Raw genomic sequence first — 27068 nt, 5'->3', positions numbered from 1 at the left:
TATATCTTGGTAGGCGTATTTTAGAAGCACCAGTTGAGTACTTTTAGCCTTTGTTATTTATGTATGAATTTATCTATGGTCTAGGAACCATACAATACTTCTACAGTATTATTTTATAATACTCTTCTTACTGTACGCATTATACTTTGCAACCAGTATTACGATTGTAGCAGTTCACTTTACTTGCATGAGAAAGAAGCCTGTTCAATAAACCGATTTATTGAAAACGCCAGTCTCTCTATTTCTCTGCACCTCTGATGAAACGAAGCATGCATGATTGACTGAGTAAAATATCTATCTATTGTTTCCACGACTCTGAAGATCAGTTTTATTCTTGGGGAAACAAAGTTGTCATGTTTATGTGGTTGTCAGAAACTAATCCCTTCTTGTTTATTCGAGAAAGTTTCTAGTGACCTCTGAGCTAGCTGGCACTCACAATTAAGTCTAATATATTCAATAGAGACCTAGTAGACATAAGAAGTCCTACGTCAAATCTATAGGATATGTTATTCCAATGCGCAGAGCCTATTGGGAATATAGGAACTACACTACACAGCAGTCTTCAGTTCTCGCATTATTCTGTTTTTCAGTGTCCTCTTTTTTTTTGTCAGGTGCATCTACAGTTTTGGTGTCAGGAGGCTACCTAAATATTCAATTTAGGGTGTTAGGGGACTGTAGATTAGTAGTCATTGGGCTACTTACCCTTGGGGTCACTACTCCCCTCATATTAACACTTCCTGTGGGTAGGGGGCATAACCCTGTCCCAGTGTTCCTCATTCTACCATCATCAAGATAGCAGAGTTTTCTCAGAGTGGGGCACATCAGGCAGCTCACCTTGGGGGAGTGTCTGACCTGAGTGTGCTCCACGCCTCCAAGAATAACTAATTTCCTGTCTGTCCTGGTACCAAATGGGCCTCGGGCAGGAAGATGCTGGCGTAGTATATCAAAGGTGGCAGAGGCTTTGAAGCCTCTAGCCTTGGAATGCTGATTTACTACACATCCTGCTGGAGGAGGTATAAACACTTCCTGACAGATCAGGCGTTGTCCCTGACCCCTGAAATCGGGGCTCTTGCCTTCTAGGGGGTCAGAAGCCCATCTGTGGTGGCAGGTTGGACTGTATCAGTCATCCAGCACACTAGAGGAGGACTAGTCGGGTTCAGGGGGTACCTCTAAAGTACCCTCTGGGTGCATGTATTAGTAAATCCATCACTGGAATTAGTGTGGGTTTATTAATACAAGGTGTCTGATACCAAACACTTTTGGTTTCAGTGAATCCATCATGTAGCTGGGGAACTCGTATTCACCAGTGCCCAGTACCTATACTTAAGATGGGTTTCCTGTTCACTTGCAATGTCTAAGAATCAACTTAGATATCACTGGGGCATATCTGCTCATGCAGATATGCCCGCAAGTAATATAATTACCCCTTCCTTTGGGTTGTAAGGTCTGCTGTATGGGTGACTTACATACATTGCATGCAGTGTCTGCAGGCATGGCACACCGGATGTGTGCCATAACGTGTTTTCACTTTTGCCTACACCATTTCACGCAGTCTGCAATAGCAGTCTGCAAGAGTGTGGCGAGGGGTCCCTTAGGGTGGCACAATACATGCAGCAGCCCCTAGGGACCCTCTTTTGTACCAGTTACCTAGGTAGCAGGGATATAATTTTTTTTAAATTGTTTATTTATACTTTTTCAGAATACAAAGTAGGTAAACATACAAAAAAGGAAGTAGACAAGGCATCAGTGCAGGTGAATAAACAAGGCATATACAGTAAATCAGCATAAGTAGTCCATATTCCGGAAAAAACACGGTGAGCGGATGAGCCATACATTGAAGCGTCCGAAGCAACATAATGAGAGGGGAAAAAAATTAGGGGGGGTTGGAGGCCACATGGCCACTGGTTGAAGGGCTAGGAAGTTCAAGTGGTAGCGACAGTGTCAGGCTGTGTGTCAGGTAAGTCAGCAACAGGGTGTGTAAGCAAATATGTTGTGAGAGGTCCCCAATTGTCTGAGGGGCGGAACGAGATTGGAAGCAGCTCCGCATACGTACACATCTGCTCTTGCCAGAATACCATATCTCGAATCCAGTTCTTAAACTTGGGTGCCCGCCCCCGGCCTCATTTGCATGCAATATGCCGTTTGGCGAGTAGGAGGCTAAATGAGACGAATTTTCTATATGTTATAGCTATAGTTGCAGTGTATCCAAGGAGAGCGAAAAGGGGAGTGTGTGGAAGTTGTAACAATGCCATCTGGTCTAGGGCTTCTAAGACCTGGTGCCAGTATCTCTGTACAGTAGCACAGTTCCATGCCAAGTGAAGAAAGTCAGCCCCAGTAGCCCCACATCATTGTCGCGCAGCCGAAAGCGATGAAGTTTAGCTGGTGCGTAATATGTAAGGTGTAGGTATTTTGTAGTGGAGGATACGAAGGTGACTGCTGGATGTACTGTGCTGCATCTCCCCACAGCAATAGGTCCACTGCTCCTCAGTTATAGTTAGTTGCAACTCTGCGGACCTTTTATCCTGGGAGGCGGTTTCAGAAATACATTGAGTGACGTACAGCGATAAAGGGAAGATATTAGATGAGGTGCTGCATCCCAGCTAGTATAAGGCAAAGCGTGGTGACTTCTGGTGGTTCATTAGGGAAGGAGGGAGTATATTCCCGGAATCCCTGCCGCAACCGGATATATAAAAACAGGTCCATAGGGGAGGGAGGCGGTGTGGCAAAAAGTTGTTGCAAGGTTTGGAATTTGCCCAGGAGGTAGAGGTCCTCCCAAGTTTTAATCCCATATTTGTCTAGAGTTTTCTTAAATACTCCCTCCTGGAGGACCGGTATTTTCAGGTGGTATGATAAGGGAAGCAGAGGCGAGTACAGCATAGGGGCCTGTGTTCTTGTAACAATATTTTGCCACGCTTTAGCAGTGGTATTAATCGGGGTCTGAGTGGCCGCCTGGCGAATATCAGCAGCGAAGATGGCACCGTCTAACGGAATTGGATCCAATAACCATTGTTCGGCCGCCACTTGAGGCATGTATCTGGGAGGGTGAAACCAGAAATGTGCATAATGGGCTTGTGCGCAGTTATAATAGAGTTCAAAATTAGGAATATCGAACCCCCCTTGCGCATATGGATGGGTGAGGATGTCCCACTGCACTCTAGGCTGCTTACCCCCCCAGGTGAGGCGAATGAGCTCTGTACGGAGCATCGAAAAGAAAGTCCTACCTGGGTTATAGGGGATATTTGTGAATAGATAAAGGAGTTTAGGGAGGATAACCATTTTAATTGAAGAGACGCGGCCTGTGATGGATAACAGGAGGGCGATCCAGCCCGTGATATTGTCCCTTAAAACATCTATTGTACGGCCATAGTTAAGTCTCATCAATTCTTCGTGATTTGTGGAAATCCAGACACCGAGGTACTTACCCGCATCAGGGCACCACTCAATTGGGAAGTCTAGAACAAACTCCGTGACGGAGGAGGTAAGAGGAAAAAGCTGGGATTTGGACCAATTTATGTGGATCCCCGATAGACCCCCAAATCTCACGAACTCTCGAAGCAGCGGATTCAAGTTCGTCTGAGGCTCCCTGACGTATAGCGTGATGTTGTCCGAGTACAGTGATATCAGGATATGCCGGAGTGGGCAGCGGAGGGCCTTATCTTGATGATATTGCCTGACTTTAGCTGCAAGAGGTTCAGTCAATCAGTCAGTCAGTCAAATTATCTTTATTCGGCTTATAAAAAACCATACAAAGAAGTAAACAGTAAAATACATTTCATACAAAATTTATCATAAAATACATGATACAGATATCTGACAACAATTTTAAAATTTATAGTAAACAATTTAAAAAGAAAAATATGCTTAACATTTATAATTAATCTTGGCAGGCGGCTTTTGCCCCTGAGGCAGCTACCAAAAATTTAGCAACGCAGTAAGTAATGTGAGGGTTAGGTAGTAGTTGTAAATAGAGTAGAGCCGGCCTCACCTGCGTGAAGCCGGCCTCCTTGAGGATTGGCAACAGGAATTTTTTCCTAGACTCTATATATAAACCGCAAAACATGACAAAGTGCATTGTGTCCTGCACTGAGAACTGGTCACAGCTGCAGGGCGGAGCTGATTCTGGTTTCTGCCAATTTTGAAAAGAACCTAAATAATAATGCAACAAATTAAATCTAAATTTTGTTAAAAGAAACCTGTGAAAAGGAAGTGTAACATAGCCAAGATAAGGTTCAAGTGAAGGTGAAGTAAGCAACAGACAATGATCCCTCACTGCCGGCTTTGCTAGTTCACTCTCTTCACGGCACATCTCCATCCTTCCTAAAAAAGACTTTTTAACCGAATCAAGATCTTCGATCCTAATGGACTCCGGAGAGGTAAAAAGCTCCGGGCGACCTATGTCGGAAAAAGCTTTTGCAAGATAGGCCAGCCATGGAATTTTATTAAATCTGTCAAGGGACAGGACATCGGTCAGGATCTTATGATTTAATGGAAGTTCTTCATTCATCCATATTTTTAACCATAGAATCAGAGGGGCCATACGCAACTTATCCGAGAGAAACTGAAGGCCAACTTCTTTGTGTATAGAGTACGTTGGAGTGGACTGAGGCACAGAGAGCAGGGCTCTGATGAATCCGTTCTCCGCTCTCTGTATCGGCTCCACATTTGCGTACCCCCACAGTGCGGAGCCATATAATGCAATAGCCACGGATTTACTATTGTAAATTTTTATGATGGCTTCCATAGGCCTGGCTCCTAGCCTAGCAGCAAAACTCAGAATTGCTGAGGATGATCGAGTGACGGCCAATCTCTTAGCTCTAACCTGTGGTCCCCAAGTCCCTTTCTGGTCAAACAAAATGCCTAAATAGGGAAATGTGGGTACCCTGGTAACCAGGTCCCCCCTACAGGTGAATGTTTTGGTTCTCTTCCTGCGACACTCTGAGCCCACCACCATAGTATGTGACTTGGCTACGTTTGTTTTAAGGTCTAGTTGGTCCATAAACGTGCCAAAAGCATTCAATAGGCGCTGGAGACCAACTCCCGTACGCGCGATCAGCACTGCGTCATCCGCGTATAGGAGTGCCGGGATCTTAGTTGCTCCTACACGCGGGACATCGGCTTCCTGCCCCTCCAGATGTGCCCCCAAGCCATTAATGTAGATGGTAAACAATAGGGGGGCCAAAATGCAGCCCTGCCGCACGCCCCTTAAGGATCTAAAGAGAGCGGTACACCTGCCCTCATTAGTCACTCGTACACTCGAGAAAAGTTCTTGGTGCAAGGAGGACATAAAGGTGACCAATGCTTCATCTATGCCGATCTCCAACAGGATGGACCACAACTTGGTCCTATTGACCAAGTCAAAGGCCGAGGAGAGGTCCATGAATGCAAGATACAAAGACCCCTCCTTGGCTATAGTATATTTGGAAATGAGCAGGTGTAAATTAATGCACTGTTCGATGGTGCCCTTTTTTTCCCTAAATCCATATTGGATTTCGGACAATCCACCACAGCCCTCAACATTCTCCCTTAACCTAGATAGGAGAACTCTGCCTAAGATTTTTACCGATGAAGCTAGGAGGGATATAGGCCTATAACAGCCTGGGTTGTCCCGTTGACCTTTTTTGAAGATGGGAACAATGGTGGAAATGTTCCATGATGCAGGTACGAGGTTTGCGTTCACTGCATTAAACACATTTGTCAAGACTTCAGCCCACAATTTTGGGGAATACATGAAGAAGTCGGCAGGCACGCCATCAGGGCCAGGTGCCTTGTGCTTTGTGGTGGACGTGATGGCTTTCTCCACCTCATCTTGATTAAAGGTAATGGAGCAGGTGGCTGGTCTTAACGACAGGGCGTCTGTAGTTGCATCAACAGTATCCCCATAGACATTTTTAAAGTGGGATAACCATTTTTCATCAGGAATAACGCAGTCCATAATATCGTTATCGTCATCTGAGAAAAAAGGCTGTTTAATAATCTCCCAGAACTTTTTGCTATTCTTCAGGACTGCCGCCGAAAGGAGATCTTCCCATGCTTCTTGTTTGATGGTGTCCTTTCGTTTTTTTATTGCTAATTTATAGATTTTCCTGAGTCTAGTAATCTCATCATTTGCCCTGGGGATACTTTTTAAAGCTATCAGTAATGATCTATGTGCTTTTGAGCATGCTGAGTCAAACCAGCGCTTATTACCTGGAGTTACGTTTTTGGTCTTTACCAGGAGGTCCTGTGACACCTGCACACATATGGCCTCAAAGGCCTCTACGATTTCTTGACCCTGTGCGCAAGGATTTTTACAGACCTCAACCTGCCCCTTAATCTTTGGGAAATTTTCAGCATAGAATTTTTCTGGGACCACCTTTGCCCATTTCAAACGTCTTCCTTGTCCGGTTGTCCTTAATGGATGGGTAGTAACTTCCAGTGGGGATGGTCCAATATTGCCTCCCCAAGCCACTTCTAACTCTACAGGGTTATGGTCACTGAAGTGTGATTGTGTGGTGCAATAAGCATTGACCCGTGTAAGAGTGCTTAGGGATACAAATATATAGTCAATAATGGTGCCATGCAGGATACCAGTGAAGGTTGGCTGTCTAATGCCACCATCTGGTTCATAGAGGTCAAAATTGGCAAGAAAATCCTCCAATTCCTCTCCCTCAATAGAATGTTCAAAGTGGGGTTCCTCGGGCCCATCGTCCCCATCAGGGCTACTTCTCCTGCAATTTAAATTACACGGATGGATGTTAAAATCGCCTAATAAAATATAATCTGTATCAAGCGTTTTATTCTGACTGACCATGTTTAAAATCCTATCCAAATCCATAATATTACGGCCTCTGTGCTCACTGTTCCCTGAGTTATAAAAATTAATAAGAATAGTCCTACTAGTGTTTATGATCGATCTTTCAACCAACAGAATATTAGGAGAATCAGTGTCAATCTGCCTCCAACTACCCTTTAAATCCAATGAAAACAAAAATAGAAGGCCTCCCTTGGCCCTCCCCATACGACTATGGACAGCGGCTTTGGTAAAACTGATAAACCCATCCCACCACAGATTATCAGAGGTGTCCCACGTTTCTTGGAGGGCAATGATATGATGGCCTAGGACAAAGCTTGACCAGGATTTATCCTCACGTTTGCCATTTAACCCCGCAATATTCCAACTCAATAGCCTACAGGAATCCCTGGGGGTCTCAGGTACTAGGCATGGGGCTGGTGCCACATCCAATTGTTGAGCTGTGACATCTATGCCCTGATTTGTTACCTCTATGTGTCAGTCGCAGTCGTTTAGGCCTGACAAAACCCCGTATCTATTTCCCATTCCCAATCCCCAGTCAAAGGGAGTGGGCACCTGACCCCATCCGTTTGCTGCTGGATTCCACATAGGCTGAGGGGTATTGGGTCGCGTTGAGAAATGTTCGTTCCCTTGCCTAGACATAAACCCAATGCCCTGGCCTCTGTTGTCATAACCTGGGGTATGTGGGCCCCACCTATTTAAATTGGGCCAAAGTGGCCCTGGTGTTCTGGCCATTGGCCCATGCAGAAAGTTGTGTTGCCCTAACCCACGGCTGCTCGGGGGGCGAGAGTGGTTGTTATTAAATCTGGACCTAGTTTCCCCACCCCAGTGAGCAATTCTATCATTTCTTCTAGGCCTGGAAATATTGGAAGAAGTCGCCATCTGGGTCTCAGTGTAGAAGAATTTCAGGGTAAGGGGAATTATGGAACCAGTTCTGCGTTGCGGTGGGAGGATATTAGCAAGAATGTTAGGGAGTACTTCAGCGCTAGCAAAATTTAATATAACGCAGTCCCCATTAAATTTCTTGATCTTGCTCCCAATCCATGGTACCCTCCTTGCCATAACAATATCACCGGCTAGCTGATCAGTCCCCTGGTCTGCCATACGCATATTGTTGGTAAGCCAATATAATGCTTTATCCTTAAGGCCTTGGGCGGATTCCCTTTGCTCCTGAGATAAGACAGGCACATTCGCCAAAACCAGGACTAATGGGGAGGCTTCCAAAATAAATTGTGGTGAATCATCCCCTAAGTGCAAAGGGGCAGGTGCCGTAGGTGCCATAGATTGTGACATAGGAGCCTCACTAATTGCATCATTGGTGGGCACAGATGGTAACGATTGGCCATCCAAGATGGGCTGTTGTTGTATATCCGTAGTGCCTGGGGCAACACCCGGATCTTCCTCTATGGCAACTACAGGGTTGCAAACTTCATTGGCTAAGTTCTCTAAGTCGTTCGCCAACTTACTTTGCAACCCTCCCATCTTTTTTATTTCAGAAGTTAATTTATCGATCTTCCCAATAAGAGGCTTGATGATGGTTTTAATTTTTATGTCTATCATGTCTGCAATCCTATTAAATAGGTCATCATCAATAATTTGTCTACGCTCATCCACGTCATCACACTCCACATTTATCCCTTTATGTCTAGGGGGTGAGTTAACCTTCTTCTTTCCTGACTGTTTTCCTCCCCTTCTGGCTTGAGCTTTCCTGCAATTTCTCACAGGACGTGTAACAGGGGAAGAAGATGAGGGGATCTCCGCGACAATGTTTTGCTGCTGCTCTGATTCAGGCACGACATTTGTTGACTGATCAGCTAACAAATCGGAGTTTCCGTCATCTACTTCCAGGTTGATTAAGTTAACATCAGGTATGGAGGTGGAAGGGTCGGGCAATGGGGTATCAGAGATTTGTGTACTTGGGTCAGGGCTCAATGGGAGCAAAATTGGCGATTGACTTAGGCCCAAGGATTCCCTTCTATCGTTATTAATTTTTCCAATTAATTTTTCCATTAATCCATAATATTACGGCCTCTGTGCTCACTGTTCCCTGAGTTATAAAAATTAATAAGAATAGTCCTACTAGTGTTTATGATCGATCTTTCAACCAACAGAATATTAGGAGAATCAGTGTCAATCTGCCTCCAACTACCCTTTAAATCCAATGAAAACAAAAATAGAAGGCCTCCCTTGGCCCTCCCCATACGACTATGGACAGCGGCTTTGGTAAAACTGATAAACCCATCCCACCACAGATTATCAGAGGTGTCCCACGTTTCTTGGAGGGCAATGATATGATGGCCTAGGACAAAGCTTGACCAGGATTTATCCTCACGTTTGCCATTTAACCCCGCAATATTCCAACTCAATAGCCTACAGGAATCCCTGGGGGTCTCAGGTACTAGGCATGGGGCTGGTGCCACATCCAATTGTTGAGCTGTGACATCTATGCCCTGATTTGTTACCTCTATGTGTCAGTCGCAGTCGTTTAGGCCTGACAAAACCCCGTATCTATTTCCCATTCCCAATCCCCAGTCAAAGGGAGTGGGCACCTGACCCCATCCGTTTGCTGCTGGATTCCACATAGGCTGAGGGGTATTGGGTCGCGTTGAGAAATGTTCGTTCCCTTGCCTAGACATAAACCCAATGCCCTGGCCTCTGTTGTCATAACCTGGGGTATGTGGGCCCCACCTATTTAAATTGGGCCAAAGTGGCCCTGGTGTTCTGGCCATTGGCCCATGCAGAAAGTTGTGTTGCCCTAACCCACGGCTGCTCGGGGGGCGAGAGTGGTTGTTATTAAATCTGGACCTAGTTTCCCCACCCCAGTGAGCAATTCTATCATTTCTTCTAGGCCTGGAAATATTGGAAGAAGTCGCCATCTGGGTCTCAGTGTAGAAGAATTTCAGGGTAAGGGGAATTATGGAACCAGTTCTGCGTTGCGGTGGGAGGATATTAGCAAGAATGTTAGGGAGTACTTCAGCGCTAGCAAAATTTAATATAACGCAGTCCCCATTAAATTTCTTGATCTTGCTCCCAATCCATGGTACCCTCCTTGCCATAACAATATCACCGGCTAGCTGATCAGTCCCCTGGTCTGCCATACGCATATTGTTGGTAAGCCAATATAATGCTTTATCCTTAAGGCCTTGGGCGGATTCCCTTTGCTCCTGAGATAAGACAGGCACATTCGCCAAAACCAGGACTAATGGGGAGGCTTCCAAAATAAATTGTGGTGAATCATCCCCTAAGTGCAAAGGGGCAGGTGCCGTAGGTGCCATAGATTGTGACATAGGAGCCTCACTAATTGCATCATTGGTGGGCACAGATGGTAACGATTGGCCATCCAAGATGGGCTGTTGTTGTATATCCGTAGTGCCTGGGGCAACACCCGGATCTTCCTCTATGGCAACTACAGGGTTGCAAACTTCATTGGCTAAGTTCTCTAAGTCGTTCGCCAACTTACTTTGCAACCCTCCCATCTTTTTTATTTCAGAAGTTAATTTATCGATCTTCCCAATAAGAGGCTTGATGATGGTTTTAATTTTTATGTCTATCATGTCTGCAATCCTATTAAATAGGTCATCATCAATAATTTGTCTACGCTCATCCACGTCATCACACTCCACATTTATCCCTTTATGTCTAGGGGGTGAGTTAACCTTCTTCTTTCCTGACTGTTTTCCTCCCCTTCTGGCTTGAGCTTTCCTGCAATTTCTCACAGGACGTGTAACAGGGGAAGAAGATGAGGGGATCTCCGCGACAATGTTTTGCTGCTGCTCTGATTCAGGCACGACATTTGTTGACTGATCAGCTAACAAATCGGAGTTTCCGTCATCTACTTCCAGGTTGATTAAGTTAACATCAGGTATGGAGGTGGAAGGGTCAGGCAATGGGGTATCAGAGATTTGTGTACTTGGGTCAGGGCTCAATGGGAGCAAAATTGGCGATTGACTTAGGCCCAAGGATTCCCTTCTATCGTTATTAATTTTTTTAACCACGTGTACAAGGAAGGAGTCAAGGGTTTTAAGTGCTGCAGGGGTGACTGAAGCCGTTTTTTTAGACATTATTATCGGGTCAAAAGTCACAGAATGCACAGGTAAATGCTGTAAAATTAGTAAAGACCGTGTATTCTAGATTTGGTCCTATTATTTATAACGTGTACCCCCCCTGCTAAAACTTATACCTTGGTGATTCAATAAGTGCTCGTAAAAATCCCACTGACCCCCGTCTGGCAACAAGGAGAGGGACAGATGATGGACCAGGCAACAGTGTTCAGGGGCACAGAATATCAAAAAAGCCTTAAAATTGTGTCTTTTCGTAAATAACAGAACCTTGGCTATACCGTGGTGTAGGGTGCAGGAAGTAGGATGTTAGGGAGTGGGCCCAGCCCGGCCTCCTACGGCCCCGGACGGCCACAGACGGTCCTGCCCTTGTCCCGGGCTTCTCCCGGCGCCCTCCCGCGCGCTCCCGCGCAGCGGGGATGTCAGTTTCCCTTTGTAGGTATGTGATTGGTGGCTGAGGGGGTGGGGCCGGCAGGGAGAGCAGCCCAGGTGGAGACGGGCACGCGGGGGCTCCTGGTCCTTGGAGTCCCCCGCCACGAGCTCGCAGCCCTGCCGGTTGAGTTCTCACAGCAACAGCAACACCCCACGCAGAACTTGGCTAGCCGCTGCTGACCGCGAAGCGGGACCCGCGCAGCGGGTCCGGCGAGATGTAGCGGCAGCAGCAGGCACTGGAAACCCCCGCTGGAGTGCTGTGGTCCGCGGTCAGCTGGTCAGAGCAATATCAGGTCGGTGAGAGAAGCAATCCGTAGAGGAAAGGCGCGGCGCTTCTTTAAACTGTTCAGGTGGGGGTGGGGCCGGCAGGGAGAGCAGCCCAGGTGGAGACGGGCACGCGGGGGCTCCTGGTCCTTGGAGTCCCCCGCCACGAGCTCGCAGCCCTGCCGGTTGAGTTCTCACAGCAACAGCAACACCCCACGCAGAACTTGGCTAGCCGCTGCTGACCGCGAAGCGGGACCCGCGCAGCGGGTCCGGCGAGATGTAGCGGCAGCAGAAGGCACTGGAAACCCCCGCTGGAGTGCTGTGGTCCGCGGTCAGCTGGTCAGAGCAATATCAGGTCGGTGAGAGAAGCAATCCGTAGAGGAAAGGCGCGGCGCTTCTTTAAACTGTTCAGGTGGGGGTGGGGCCGGCAGGGAGAGCAGCCCAGGTGGAGACGGGCACGCGGGGGCTCCTGGTCCTTGGAGTCCCACGCCACGAGCTCGCAGCCCTGCCGGTTGAGTTCTCACAGCAACAGCAACACCCCACGCAGAACTTGGCTAGCCGCTGCTGACCGCGAAGCGGGACCCGCGCAGCGGGTCCGGCGAGATGTAGCGGCAGCAGCAGGCACTGGAAACCCCCGCTGGAGTGCTGTGGTCCGCGGTCAGCTGGTCAGAGCAATATCAGGTCGGTGAGAGAAGCAATCCGTAGAGGAAAGGCGCGGCGCTTCTTTAAACTGTTCAGGTGGGGGTGGGGCCGGCAGGGAGAGCAGCCCAGGTGGAGACGGGCACGCGGGGGCTCCTGGTCCTTGGAGTCCCCCGCCACGAGCTCGCACCCCTGCCGGTTGAGTTCTCACAGCAACAGCAACACCCCACGCAGAACTTGGCTAGCCGCTGCTGACCGTGAAGCGGGACCCGCGCAGCGGGTCCGGCGAGATGTAGCGGCAGCAGAAGGCACTGGAAACCCCCGCTGGAGTGCTGTGGTCCGCGGTCAGCTGGTCAGAGCAATATCAGGTCGGTGAGAGAAGCAATCCGTAGAGGAAAGGCGCGGCGCTTCTTTAAACTGTTCAGGTGGGGGTGGGGCCGGCAGGGAGAGCAGCCCAGGTGGAGACGGGCACGCGGGGGCTCCTGGTCCTTGGAGTCCCCCGCCACGAGCTCGCAGCCCTGCCGGTTGAGTTCTCACAGCAACAGCAACACCCCACGCAGAACTTGGCTAGCCGCTGCTGACCGCGAAGCGGGACCCGCGCAGCGGGTCCGGCGAGATGTAGCGGCAGCAGCAGGCACTGGAAACCCCCGCTGGAGTGCTGTGGTCCGCGGTCAGCTGGTCAGAGCAATATCAGGTCGGTGAGAGAAGCAATCCGTAGAGGAAAGGCGCGGCGCTTCTTTAAACTGTTCAGGTGGGGGTGGGGCCGGCAGGGAGAGCAGCCCAGGTGGAGACGGGCACGCGGGGGCTCCTGGTCCTTGGAGTCCCCCGCCACGAGCTCGCAGCCCTGCCGGTTGAGTTCTCACAGCAACAGCAACACCCCACGCAGAACTTGGCTAGCCGCTGCTGACCGCGAAGCGGGACCCGCGCAGCGGGTCCGGCGAGATGTAGCGGCAGCAGCAGGCACTGGAAACCCCCGCTGGAGTGCTGTGGTCCGCGGTCAGCTGGTCAGAGCAATATCAGGTCGGTGAGAGAAGCAATCCCCCAAACCCCCAAATCTCACGAACTCTCGAAGCAGCGGATTCAAGTTCGTCTGAGGCTCCCTGACGTATAGCGTGATGTTGTCCGAGTACAGTGATATCAGGATATGCCGGAGTGGGCAGCGGAGGGCCTTATCTTGATGATATTGCCTGACTTTAGCTGCAAGAGGTTCAATCGCCAAGGCGAACAAGAGTGACGACAGCGGACATCCCTGCCATATCCCGCAAGATATTGGGATGGGAGATGAAGAATGGCCATTAGCAAGGACTTTGGCCGTAGGCTCAGTGTAGAGGAGATGCACCCAGGATATAAAGCCCCGTGGAAAGCCCATGTTTTGTAAAATCACAAAGAGGTAGTCCCATTCCACCGAGTCGAACGCTTTTGTCGTGTCGAGGAATACCGCGGCCAGGGGTATTTTAGAGTCTATCGCATGGAGGGTGGAAAAGAGCATACGGAGATTATGTGAGGTCGCACGGCCTGGAACGAAACCAGCTTGGTCAGGGAGCACCAGCTTGTCCATCACCAGGGTGAGGCGGTTAGCAAGAATTTTGGCAAGGATTTTGGTATCTGTAATAATTAGAGATAAGGGCCTATATGAGTCGCAACGGTCTGCTGCCTTGCCAGGTTTTAGGAGGGACGAAATTAATGCCAATCTCATGGAGGGGGGGAGATGCCAACTTCCAGTGCCTCATTAAAGACTATTTTAAGGATGGGGAGCAATTGGGTTATGTAAGCTTTATAAAAATCTACAGGTAGGCCATCAGAGCCTGGGGCCTTCCCGGATTGCATTTTCATTATTGCCTCCTGTATTTCATGGTATCCGGATGGGGGCGCGAGAAACTCGCATTGCACGTCACTCAACCAGCCCAGAGTAATGTCTTGTAGGAAGGGCCAAAGTAGGGGGGCAGTTGGTTCTGCTGGTGCAGTACAACGTGGCATAGAAGTCGGTAAAAGTACGCAAAATGGCCTGATTGTCTCTGTGTTGTACTCCCTCCGAGTCGGTAATCTCCAGGACATATCTGGCAAACCTAGGGCGGCGTATCGAGTATGCCAGCTGTCGGCCTGGGTGCTCGCCCTCGCCGTACGTGCGCGCAGTGTGGTATTTCCCGCAAAAGCGTGCCTCAGAGGCAGCCATTTCAGTATACTCCGTGAGTTTTTCTCTAAATGTGGATAGGTTCTGACCCAAATTAGCTCCCCAGACTGTAGCCTCTAACTGCTTGAGTTCGCATTCCAGTCTATGAAGGGTGCGGCGCAAATCCCGCAGAACCCCAAAACTCTTGGCCATACAGGCCCCACATATTGTGACCTTGAAAGCCTCCCACACCGCCCCCCCCCACCGAAGAAACAGAATCAATATTGGTCTGGAAAAAGGAGGTGATTTCCGCTCCAATCTCCGCCCTGAACACTGTGTCTAGTAGAGCCTCCGGAGCAAGTCATCATAGGCGGGGTGTGGATCGCATATCTGGCGGGACAATTGTTATGAGCACTGGCGCATGATCTGAGTATGTCCTAGCAAGGTGGGTGGCCCGCTCTGTCCAGGAGACAGGACGGCGGGAGATCACACAATAATCCAGTCTGCCCCAGGAGGCGTGAAGTGCAGTGAAATGGGTACCCTCCCTATCTCCAGGATGGTGGTGGCGCCAGACATCGGTGAGGTCATGGGCCGCAAGTATGCCCTGTATAGCTGCCTGTTTTTAGGGTGTAATGAATGGGGAGGGGGTTGGATCTATCCATCACTGGGTTAAAAGCAGAGTTGAAGTCTCCCCCCCCCCAGATAATATGTGTAGAGCCAACTTGCAAAATGTAGACCCATAGCGTAGCGTAAAAATCCGGGTCATCTGTGTTCGGACCATAGCAACACACTATTGTGACCGACTGAGTCCCAAGGGTGCCCCAGAGCATACAGCTACGTCCCATGCGGTCCTACCACGTGCCTCCCAGTATGAAGGGGGAGTTGTGCTTAACCAGGATTGCCACCCCCCTGGAGTATGTGGAGTAAGAGAAGAAAACACGTGTCATGGTCCATTTACTAGCAAACGAGGGAGATCGTGAGGGGTCGAGGTGGATTTCCTGCAGGAGCGCTATGTGTAACTGATGTCTGTCTAAGTAGGAGAGGACGTGACTACATTTCCGAGGGTCTCGGATGCCTTGAACGTTCCAGTTGATTAAATTGAGGCGTAGGTGTTCAGCGTGCTGTGATATTAAGAGCTATGGTATCAAGTTGAGGAGGCGGCCTATGTGGTGTAGTATACCTTGCGTGTCTACTAGTGGAGAACATGCCTGTCATGTGGTGCAAACAACAATGCAAACAAAGAACATAACACCCTCTCCCTCCCCCCAACCACAGCGGCACCCCAAATGTGCCAGCAGTACTACTATCACCCAGGAACAACGATCGCATTGCAAGAGTGCAATATAGGAAGAGTCATTTCACGAAAGAGTGATCTAGGGGGATCTCCCAAGTGGGGGTACGCCAGTGTGCAACAAGGGCTTCCCCCGATGTTATTGGTCAAGGGCTGGAGAGTATTTGGCAACCATAGTGCAGCGATCAAACAGCTGCCAGCTCCTTGCGTATGTCACTTACAATAAAGTAGAGGCAACAGCAAGTGAAAAAAAACCCAACACAAAAACGTTTCATGCCTACATAAGCATGGCGAGGGCGGTAACGCACAGCAGTGAGATGACACAGTCAGCTCCAACACTTATCTGTAATTTGAAGAGAAGAAGGCAGGGTGGTCTGTCCAGGTCCCACCGGCTACGGCAGGAGTGTGAAGAGTTCTACATTACGCCCATAGTTCCCAGCAATGGGGCCAGGACGTTGGTGGTTTGGTGCATCTCAAGATTGTGGGGACCAACTACAGCCAGGACTCGAAACTTTGAACGGGTAAAGAAAAGGGGAGTCAGTTCATGGCTAGTGGGTCCAAGAAGGTGAGGTTTAATCCGCACTTCAGGATGGTGATTGGGAAAGGCGCTCCGGCGACACTCTCCCCTGGGTGCTCTTCTTGACGGTGCGGAGGAAGTCATCCACCTGCTGTTCGGACGTTAAAAACGGATGTTTATCCCGGTAGGTAACTCTCAAACGGGCTGGGTATAGCAGAGCATATTCCATCTGGAGTTTGTAGGGTTTCTGCTTAGCCGGTAGAAATTTGCGGCGTGCCTCCTGCACCGCCATGGTGAAGTAGGGGTAGATTGAAAAGCTGGCTCCCTCAAATTGTAAGTTCAGGTGGTCTCTGGCCAGCTTCAGGGCATCGTCTCAATCTCTATAATTTAGAAGGCGTGCAATTATCGACCGGGGTGTAGCTCCGGGGGCCGGTCGTGGGCCAAGGGATCGATGCGCTTGCTCCACTATGAACTGGGAGGAGAAGGCATCTGCTCCAAAGGTGGTACGCAGGAGTCGCTCGAGGAAGTCTTCCATCCTGCCAGTGTTCGTGCTTTCACGAATACCAGTAACCGTATGTTATTGCGCTGGCTTCTAGCCTCCAAGTCCTCATTCTTGGCAGCAATTACCTTTAGAAGCTTATCCATTTGCGTAATGTGGCGGGTCATCTGCGAGGTGGTGTCTTCCGTGTCCGAAATGCGCTTCTCTGCCTCTTTGATCCGTTCATCAAGTTTCTCCACCTTTTGGACTATGTAGTCCATGCGCGTGCTCATTAGGTCCATTTTTGTGGAGAGGTCAGACAGGCTGCGTTGCATGTCTAGTAATAGGGATTTGACCTCGTCCTCCGAGGTTGGCGGTGGAACAGTGGAGGATGTGTTAGGTAGGGATCAGTATAGTCGGCGTGGGAGCGCGTGACAGTCCTCTTGGTATCAAAGGGTAGTTTGGTCTGGCGGCCCTCGGGCTTCCCCATGATGACCGCACCGCAGGTAGTGTGACTCAGCACAGGGAGGGATGCAGTTGTGTTCTGCTACAGTGGGGTAAGTGGCGTCGCTTTGTTGAGGGAGGGGGCGCCCAGCCAGATCCAGACAGCGAGAACCAGGTGTCAGGGAGCTCGATGGAAAATGGCAGGAGTGGGAGGGCTCTTTCAAAATGGCGGCCGCAGGTCGGAGGGAGCTAGCACGCTCAACCACAGAGGAGCAGCAGATCAGTGCCTAAAGCAAGCTCGAAGAGCAGTGCAGCTAGGGTAGCACCCTGATGTCATTCATAGGAGGTCCAGCCAAAAGTAGTTTATAGGATGTCTATTGAGGGAGTAGTGCACCGTCCGCCCTCATGTAGACTTCAGTGTTCAGTCAGCCCAGAATCTCCTCACCAATGTATTTGGCATATGTAGATATCAGCAGTGAGTGTCCATACAGCCCGCGCTATTGTAATGATGCAGCGTGGAAGGACAGCAAGTCCCAACCAGGGCAGTAGCACTCGCACCTCTCACGTCAGCCGGGCTGAAAGGAGGTAGTCTCAGACGGCAAAGGCAGTATCAGCAACTACGTCCCCAGCAGTGAAAGTGAATGTGCCTCGCGCTCACCTCGGATACTCGGTGTAGCGCAGGCAGCGCAGCAAAGTCACGGAGCGGGGGTGCTTGATGTTGCGGTCTGCTACGGGGGGAGCACGGGAATAGAGGAGCCACCGAGAGAGTCCCCATTCAGCCGTAGTCAGCCCAGGGGAAGCGCGCTTCAAACTGCCTCACCGTAAGCAATGTCCCATCCTGGAGCCCAAGGAGCCACACTCCACCGCCGCGAAGCCCCACCTTCTCCCGCAGGCAGTAGTGATCAACAAGTCAGGCGGCCATCTGCATCAGGTGGGTGCTGCGAAAGTCCGGTCAGTGCGGCCCTGTCACCACGCGATAAGCCAGGGCCCCCGTGTAGCAAGTGTAGCCACTGGCGAGTCATCGCGGGGTCACCTCGGGCGGGGGCTCTTGTGTCCGTATCAGCCCAGCTGTGCGTCCCCAGGCGCTGCAAACAGAGCGGTAGGGAGTAGGCAATCTCAGCAAGTGTTTGCCATTCCGTGGTAGGAGGCAGCAGTCAGTTGATCAGGATAAAAGAGAAAATCAAGAAGCCAAGTGACCAGAGCCTCACAGGCGTGCGGCCATCTTGGTCGTGCGCCACCTGGTGACCCCCCAGGAATATAATTTACTAGGGATTTAAAGGGGTGCTAAAGGTCTTGCCAATTGTCGGACAACTGTACAGTTTTTGGGAAAGAGATCTTGCACTGGGAACCTGTACTTAGACACCAGCCAAAAAGTGGGGGTGACCATTTTAAAAAAGGGCTTTTTTCCTACAGATGCGAAACAATACAGATTTATATGTTAAACTTTAACAGGTTCACAAAAAAACTAGAAATATGTCTTGCCAGGAACCCCAAAATTCCTTAAGATTACACTGAAGAAAAAGAGTCAGAGGTACATGTAAGCAGACAGGGAGAGTGGTTTACAGGGAGAAATACAATAGACAGAGGTTTAATGGACAGAAAGTTCACTTTCTCAGGGGTCCCTGGGCAATTGTCAGTTTTGCCCATGCCTTAAAACATCTGGAATGCCTTTGTGTGTCCTTCAAGTGCCATACCCATTTACTTACCAAAGCCATGAGTCGCAGAATCACAGGCTGCAGGAATGAGTTCTCTCCGGAGTTGAGTACTGTGTTGAGCACGCATCGGTTCCAAGGCTGTGACGCCATATGCAGAGCTGAGAGGACAAGAATTCAAATGTAATTTTCATATTATATTAAATGTAGACATCTTATTTAATTTGTAAAGCAGGGACGTTTTAAACAGCATGCTGTACATACTAAACAGCAGTGTCATATACAACAATGGGCTGGCAGCTAAAACTGATCATTGAAATATTCAGTGTAGCTTGAATTTATTGCACCATGGATGTCACTGGAGAAGACAATCACATTTAAACATGACTATATCCAGTCAGACATAGAAAGTACATATTTATAGTGTTTTAGGATAATTGGTGCACTGTTCACTCTTAACAATTTAGTAGCAAGAGATGATATTTAAATGCTTTTTTCAACTCTTGAAGAGAGGTACTTGGCTCTCAGTAGTGCATGCTAGTGGAACCAACCAAGGAGGTAGTGGTACTAGAACCTAGATGCAGCACAGGGTGCCCTGAATGAGACTATGAAGTTATGACTGCTCTACCTAATTGTTTCAACAGATGCAATTATACTACTTCTCATTTCCCAATACACTCCAACCCAGAAACTTACATCAGTTAGTCATTACTTCATAACCACTAAGTACGAAGGGGAACCCCTAAATAGATGAAGGTAGAGCAATAGGGGAAAGTCAAATAGTCAAAGAACCAATGGGCTGCTCTAACTAATTCTTTCAACAGATGCAATTAAGTCATTGAATGAATATGTCACTCCAGCTGAATCATACGCTCAAGCAAAAAAAATAATTATTATAAATCAATTCATTTAAACAACATTTTATTTTTGTTTTGCTTATTGATCAAAAAACGATTTAATGCATGAATCAAATCTTTATGCAATAAAATATATACAAGAGTTGTCATGGCCCAACTGGTGGTAGTCACAATGGACTTCCTTTCATACAAACCATTCATACATTCTCACTCTCAAATGAACCCATTCAAACCGTGAAAGCACACTTCACATTCAGCAAATGTTATACCTAACTATAATACAAAATCCCTATACATATGCAGAATCGAACAAAACATTTTTCCATGGGACAATAAAGTTATCGGTGAATAGTTCAAAACTTCTAAGAAAGTTCATCAAAGAGTTACAACATATCTTTTTTATAAATGAATTGGAAAAAGTTAATTAAATCCACATGAATTTGTTTTTACATGGATCAAACAATAATATACATATGTAAGGGGCAAATCAGAGATCAAAACGCGCCGACTCGCATTTCGGTCTCACCACCCCCTGTCTGCCGTTTCACCTTCTTCAGGGCGTGAAAAAACAATCATATCAAGAGTCCATGGGGCCTATTGGTTAAAAGACGATAATGAATATAAAATGATTCGTTTTATAGACAACTGATACTTCTTTTATAAATGTATACATTTTTCAAATAATTTCTGCATTAATGTATGTGTTTGAGAATCGCATGATTCAGCAACGGAGTGTTAAATAAAGAGAAACATGATGACATACTAGATTTATACTGCACACATATCAAGAATTGTATGAAGAAACAAAAAAATGAAAAAGATATTGTATATATTTTATTGTATAAAGATTTGATTCATGCATGAAATCGTTTTTTGATCAATAAGCAAAACAAAAATAAAATGGTTAAATGAATTGATTTATAATAATAATTTTTTCTGTTTGAGCGTATGATTCAGCTGGAGTGACATATTCATTCAATTACTTAATTGCATCTGTTGAAAGAATTAGTTAGAGCAGCCCATTGGTTCTTTGACTATTTGACTTTCCCCTATTGCTCTACCTTCATCTATTTAGGGGTTCCCCTTCGTACTTAGGGGTTATTTATTTTTTATTTTTATTTTTTTTGTCCTAATTTGACTTTTCCTCTTTTCAAGAAACGCCAACCACCTTGCGTGTCCCTCGCCGAGAGGCGTAAGGTTTTAGTTGTCTCCCGCAACAGGCACGATTTGATAACATTGGTGGCAGAAGAGTCTTGAAGAAAGCCAGAGGGGGAGGGGAGGGAGTGGGCTTGCAATTACTCCATCAAGGTATTTTTCAACCTGTAGGACCGATATCGAGCCGAGGAAACCAGGGTCCGTGGAGTGTTGTAGGCATAATCATAGGACCCGGGGGACAAAAAAAAATCCCCGGGGCACTATCTCCACTGGACCAACAAGTCCCAGAAAGCCAAGTTACGTTTACTACAAGATCTGGTCAAGTCCACGTTAGATGTTTCATATAGGGACATCAACCAGCCACTGTGTGATGGAGCCGTTTTTTCTACCCAAACTTTACAAATTTGTCTCCTGGCCAAGAGGATTGCATAAAACAAAAGGACCTTGCCTTGCCTGTGATGCCAGCATTCAGACCAAAGATTATTAATGGCAGAGTGATGGATAGTGATATATTTAAGATAGAGTCCAGAGTTGACTTCACTTCTTCCCAGAACCGGCCGATGTAAGGGCAGTCCTTAAACATATGTATATCTGATGCTTCGATGAGATTGCATTTGTTACATTTCTTTCCTGGGAGAAATTTGGAGAGCCTCAGGGGCGAGAGATAAGCCCAATGCACCGTGAACAGATGGTAACGTCTCAGCCATGCCGGTTTAACGATTTTATAAAGGAGAGTAAATGATTTTACCCAAGTCTCCTCGCACTGAAAGCCTAGCTCTTCCGCCCACAGCTCATCAGGTAGAGCAAACTCCCCATCATCCTCATCCAACAACCTCCAATACCACAAAGCTACCTCTTTGCCTCCCCCAACTCGCTCTACTAGCTGCTGTTCTAGATTGCTGGCTTTCCCCAGTGCTATCCCTTTCCGACACAAGGCCGTGGCCCAGCTATCCAGCTGCATGAACTTAAATCTAGAGAGACCGGGGCCAACCTGCTCCCGTAGCTCCTCCCATGCCCTCACGGACCCTTCTACCAGCAACTCACCCCATCTTATAATCCCAGCATCCTTCACTAGAATAGACAAGCTATCCTTCCACACTGGTGCAAAGTTTGAATAGTAAGGCAGCCCCATTCTCTTTCTAATCTGTACCCAGGCTTTCGCCAGGGACTGAAGGATTTTTAACTTGACTTTTTTAAAGAATTTCTGGTCCCCAAATTTAAACAGGAGACCATAGATTGGCAAGTCCGCTCCAACCAGCATGGCTTTAAACATTGTCCCTATCGATGAGCTAGATGGTGTTTTTAAAAGCATTCTAGAGTGGGACAACTGAAAAGCCCATGCATAGTGCTGTAAAACAGGTAGTGCAAGCCCCCCCTTTTCCCTCCTCCTCCTCAACTTCTTCCCTGCCAGTCTGGTTGATTTATAATTCCAGATAAAGGAGTTAATCTCTCGCTGGCACTTATCCAAGATTTTAGCATCAAAGGCCAGGGGGATGGTATTAAAGGTAAATGTAAATTTTGGGAGGATAGTCATCTTTATCAAGCTTACCCTACCCAATATGGTAAGTGGAAGGTGAGCCCAAGATTTTAATAACTTTCTGCACTCGTTGTAAACTCGATCAAGATTATTTTGTGCGATGTTTCCAACATCTTGAGTAACCCGTATTCCAAGGTATCGCATGGAGGTGGTTACCCCTAGATGTAAGTTGGGGATATTCCAAGCCATAATTTCTGTTTTGCTGGCGTTAATCTCGTACCCTGAAATACGCCCAAACTCTTCCGCCCTCTTAATAACAGAGGGAAATGATAGATCCGGGTCAGACGTAAAGATGAGAATGTCATCTGTGTAAAGAGCAACCCGCCTCTCCCACTCCTCAAACTTGAAAGAAGGAATATTTTCCTCTGCCCGCAAGACTTGGGCGAACGGTTCAATGTACAAATTGAATTGGAGGGGAGAGAGCGGGCAGCCCTGCCGCGTGCCCCTCGTGATGTTAAAAGATTCTGTCAGGACGCCATTAATTAACAGCCTTGCCGATGGAACCCCATACATAAGAGTAATAGCTCGACAAAAGCCTTCACCAAAGTTGAATTTCTTTAAAACTGCGGCTAGATAGGGCCAGTTGACCCTATCGAAGGCTTTTGTCGCGTCTAAAGTAAGGGTGGCCAATGGTAGGGAGAAAGCTGAAGCAATATCTATTGCCCTCAGCAAGTCATGTGTTAAAACTGATAGTTGACGTCCTTTAATAAAACCTTTCTGATCCTGGTGTAAAATTGCGCCAATTACACTCCCCAATCTCGCAGACATGATGGTAGCAAAGATTTTATAGTCGCTATTCAAAAGCGAGATTTGTCGATAGGAACCACACTCTGTCGTGTCCTTCCCTGGCTTAGGGATCAGAACGTTAGACGCCTCTCCCCAAGATTTTGGAGGAGATTCCCCCTTCCTAAGAATCCCATTAAAAGGGGCCGTCAATGTTGGGAGAATAACACCACCTAGCGCTCGATATAACTCTCCAGGTAGTCCGTCAGGGCCTGCCGCCTTCCCTCGTTTAAGTTGTCCTATGGCTTTGCTCACTTTGGCCTCCGATATCTCCATCTCTAAGCAGTTACTCTGCACTGTTGAAAGGGTTGACAGAGAGATCTTATCAAGCCATGTATCCCTTACCACATGGTCATTAGAAATATCCTCCCTGTAAATCCCCTCAAAATAATCCAAAAAGGCACTCCCGATCTCTGAGTTAGAGATCCTGGCAGCAGCCTCCCCTTCTACTTTTATTTCTCTAATGTAATTTTGGGCTTGGTCAGCCTTAACTTTCCACGCCAAAATCCTGCCTGCTGCCTCCACGAACTCGAACTGGGAAATCTTACTAGCCTCCCATCTCTTAGCCACCCTCTCTTGTAAGATATTCTCCAGTTGTTTTCTCAACTCATCCAGCTTCCTTTGCATGTCTGGCAAGCCCATGGAGGTACCGAGCTTCTGCTCGATTAGGTACATCTCCTGCTCTAAGCTTTTTATCTTCTCCCTGTATATCTTCCGCCTATGAGAGGCTCTGTTGGTAATACTGCCTCTCAAAAAAGCTTTCAATGCCTCCCACACAATGGCTAAGACAGCAGATTCTAAATTGATCTCCAAGAAAGATGTGGTCTCTGCTACCAGGAAGCTAACTTCTTCGTCTTCCAGTAGAATAGTTCGATCGAAAGACCAGGACGGATGTTTTATCTGCAGGTCTGATCTTAAAGTAAACATAAGAGCCGAGTGGTCGGACAAGTGAGAAGGGAGGTATTCTATCGCAGTCAATGAGTCTTTGAGACAATAGCTAAATAGGGCATAATCGATTCTCGATTTATGCTTCTATTTGAGATTCCGAAAGGAGACCCCTAATTAATTGCCCACCCTTTCCCTCCACAGGTCTGCCAGACCCAGCTGTGTCATAATTGCTTTAAGAGTTTGCCTTGATTTAGAGGAGATGCAGGCTCTAGAGTTGGTAGATTTGTCCAATTTAGGGTCGAGCACAATATTAAAACCCCCCACCCAGATTACGGGGTCTTGGAAGGTGACCAAGTGATTCCTAATGGTATCCAAGTAAGACGGATCGTCTAGATTTGGGCCATAATAGCCCACTAATGTAAAGATCCAGCCGTCTACTGAGATTCTTAGCAGGAGCCATCTCCCAGAATGATCCTCTTTATAGTCCAGAATCTGGACTTTCGCTGATTTTTTTAAAATAAAGAGGACCCCCCTGATGTTTGCATTGTGATCCGTACATATAAATTTATCGATCCATCTCTGCTTTCTAAGTAATGTGATGACTTCTACTTTAAGGAGGTGTGTCTCCTGTATGACAATGATCGGCGCGAGGGAGTCTCTCAAATATTGTAGAATGCGATCTCTTCTACTCCTCACGCGCAGACCATTGACATTCCAGGACATATATTGAATGGAGGTCATTATATTACATCCATCTCCATCTCCCTCACCTTTGCAGAGCTCATTCCATAGTCGTGATTACCTGGGCTCAACCACCTGGCAATCTTACTGAACTGAACCTGGATACATATGCAACTCAGACACGTAGAGAGATTGAAAAGGACAGACTCATGAGGATTATTTATCGTTTCCCCCCCACCCAAAAATGCCCCCACCCGTGTCCCCCCTCTTGGAAAACCCTCCCAAACTTACTCCGGCCTGGTGAATAGCCAGATTTATGCCCTCTAACAGCCCTCCCCTTCTGCACCGCATTAAAATGCTGGGGCCAAGTCAAATTGCCTGCCAGAGAAAGCGGAACAGACACTACAGAGAAGCATACCAAGTGTTAGAAAGGGAAACCCCTTATTTTATTTGATTTTTTTTAATTTTAATTTGTTTTCCCCTTTTTTATGTAGATTTTTGATACTTAGTAGCACCTCTTTGTGATAATTACGGCAATTCTTTCCTTTAATATATTTATATATATATATATATTTTTTTTTTAAAGTAAATCCTACCCAACATTTCCTCTATTCGCTAACCCTAGAAAGGGAAGTGACATACAGCCAAGGACTCTCAAGCCAATAGAGTACCTTACGTATCTAGGTGGTGACTGGAGCAAAAACCGGTACTAGAGCTAAAGCTAAGTGTTTCTATATTAGCTTCCGCCCTGAGAGCAAGAGTGAATTCTAATAGATTTCAGCAGTTCATCGGCCTCAAGAGGGGATCGGATATTGTGCATTTTGTTGTTATACCTTACACGTAAAAATGCATGGAACCGCATTTGCACCGTTGCACCAAAGGACCTAAACTTGTCCATTCTCCGGCCGAGCTCCCACTGCCTATCTAATGTAGATTTAGAAAGGTCAGACCGTACCTCAAAAGAGAAGTCTGGGCCCTTTAACGTTTTGTCTTTCAGCGCGAGGTTTAGAATTTTCTCCTTTAGAGTATATGTGAGAAAGTTAATCAGAATCTTTCTAGATTTAGTTCTACCAGGGTTTAGACGGAAAGGATCCCGATGTATCCGTTGTATGTCTTTTTCTAGATCCTCGGCTGTCTCTTCGAAATTTAGGGAGTCCTTCAGTAGTTTAATCACGAAGGCCTTGACGTCTCCACTCTCCTTTCCTTCCGGGATTTTCAAGAACCGAAGGTTATTACACCGTGAGTAGTTTTCCAACGATTCGACCCTCTCCCGCATAGCATCCCCCTCTCTCTGAAGATTTTGGATTTTTGACTCAGCGATCTCTAGGTTGGACTTCAACAGCCCCACTGAGCTCTCCAGCGCCTCTGTTCTTTCACATAGACCGCCCACTTTCCTCTCGAGGATCTCACATGATGCCCTTATCTCATTCTGGTTAGTTTTAGAGACCAAGAAGTTGCATCTTATCTCCTCCCTCATTGATGTAATTGATGCAACAAGGGCCTCAAGCGTGTTTCCGACCCCTTTTCTGCTCTGGTCATCACCACCTTTGTCAACAGATAATGCCTCTTCCAATACTGTTAATACACTCTCAGCACCACCAACAGCTTCGGCTGCGGCTTCCGGGACGAGAGAAGGTTCAGCCATCCCTGGCTCTATAATAGAAATAGGCTCGAAAGGAGCAGGTACGGGTACAGGTGGAGATGTGGGCAGAGGTGTGGGTGTAGGTGCAGCTATGACTGGTAAGATGTCTAATACCTGGGGTACCACTTTAAAAAAAGAGCGCAGTGAGGGAGTGGCACGTACAGTGCTGTTATTCGTGTGCTTATTATTAGCCCCACTCTGAAAACTGCCCTTGGTTTTTGTATCTTTGCCTACTTCCTTACACCTAGCCCCCTGGTTAGCGCCTTTCCCTTCCCCAGTAACAGTCTCACCCTCCACTTCCACACCCTTATCTACTACTGTTCCTTTCTTTGTCAATATCTCAACCCTTGCAGTGCTTCCTGGGACCTGTGGTTTTTTACAGGCCTCTCCCCTGTTTTTTGTTTATATTCTAAGGAGTCTGCTTTTTATTTATTGTTTTATTTACGTTGTCAGCCCCTGCACCCCTATTCCGCCCCCAACCTTACTTCCAGGCACCTCTGCCGCTGCCGCTGCCCGTTCTCTGGGTAATTCACGGTCCTCCAGTGCCCAGAGCTCTTCCTCTTCGCCGGAAATACTTCCAGCTGGGCCCTCGCCGGGATTTGCCGAAAATGTTCTGGGGAGCACTGACTGGTAGCCGGCAGCCTCCCCTGCTCTGCTACTGCCCAATCTTCATCTGAGGGACCCCCGAGCCGCAGCCGTGCGGCCGCGCCTGAGCTCCACGGCTGCTAGTCTCAACTGTGGCAAAGAGGCGGGAGGGAGGGGTCGTGAATCTGCGGCCAAACACATCCGTAAGGGAAGCACAAGAAAAGGAAAAAGACGGTCAGCCGAAAAAGAATAATACAGTGGCCCT

General features: G+C 47.6%; 1 protein-coding gene across 2 annotated transcripts in view; it reads right to left on the bottom strand.

Annotated features, from left to right (window-relative positions):
* MEI1 (meiotic double-stranded break formation protein 1) overlaps positions 1-27068 on the bottom strand; it is a 3250839-nt gene that overhangs the window by 223438 nt on the left and 3000333 nt on the right. For both annotated transcript variants that reach the window (XM_078683295.1, XM_078683306.1), the window contains one exon: positions 18730-18836. In XM_078683295.1, the coding sequence (XP_078539421.1) occupies positions 18730-18836 (107 nt within the window). The remainder of the gene's footprint in view (positions 1-18729; positions 18837-27068) is intronic.

The sequence above is a fragment of the Lissotriton helveticus genome, chromosome 1_1 (genome assembly GCF_964261635.1).
Source record: "Lissotriton helveticus chromosome 1_1, aLisHel1.1, whole genome shotgun sequence".
In the NCBI taxonomy this organism is placed as follows: Eukaryota; Metazoa; Chordata; class Amphibia; order Caudata; family Salamandridae; genus Lissotriton; species Lissotriton helveticus.
This window is presented reverse-complemented; position numbering and strand designations above follow the sequence as displayed.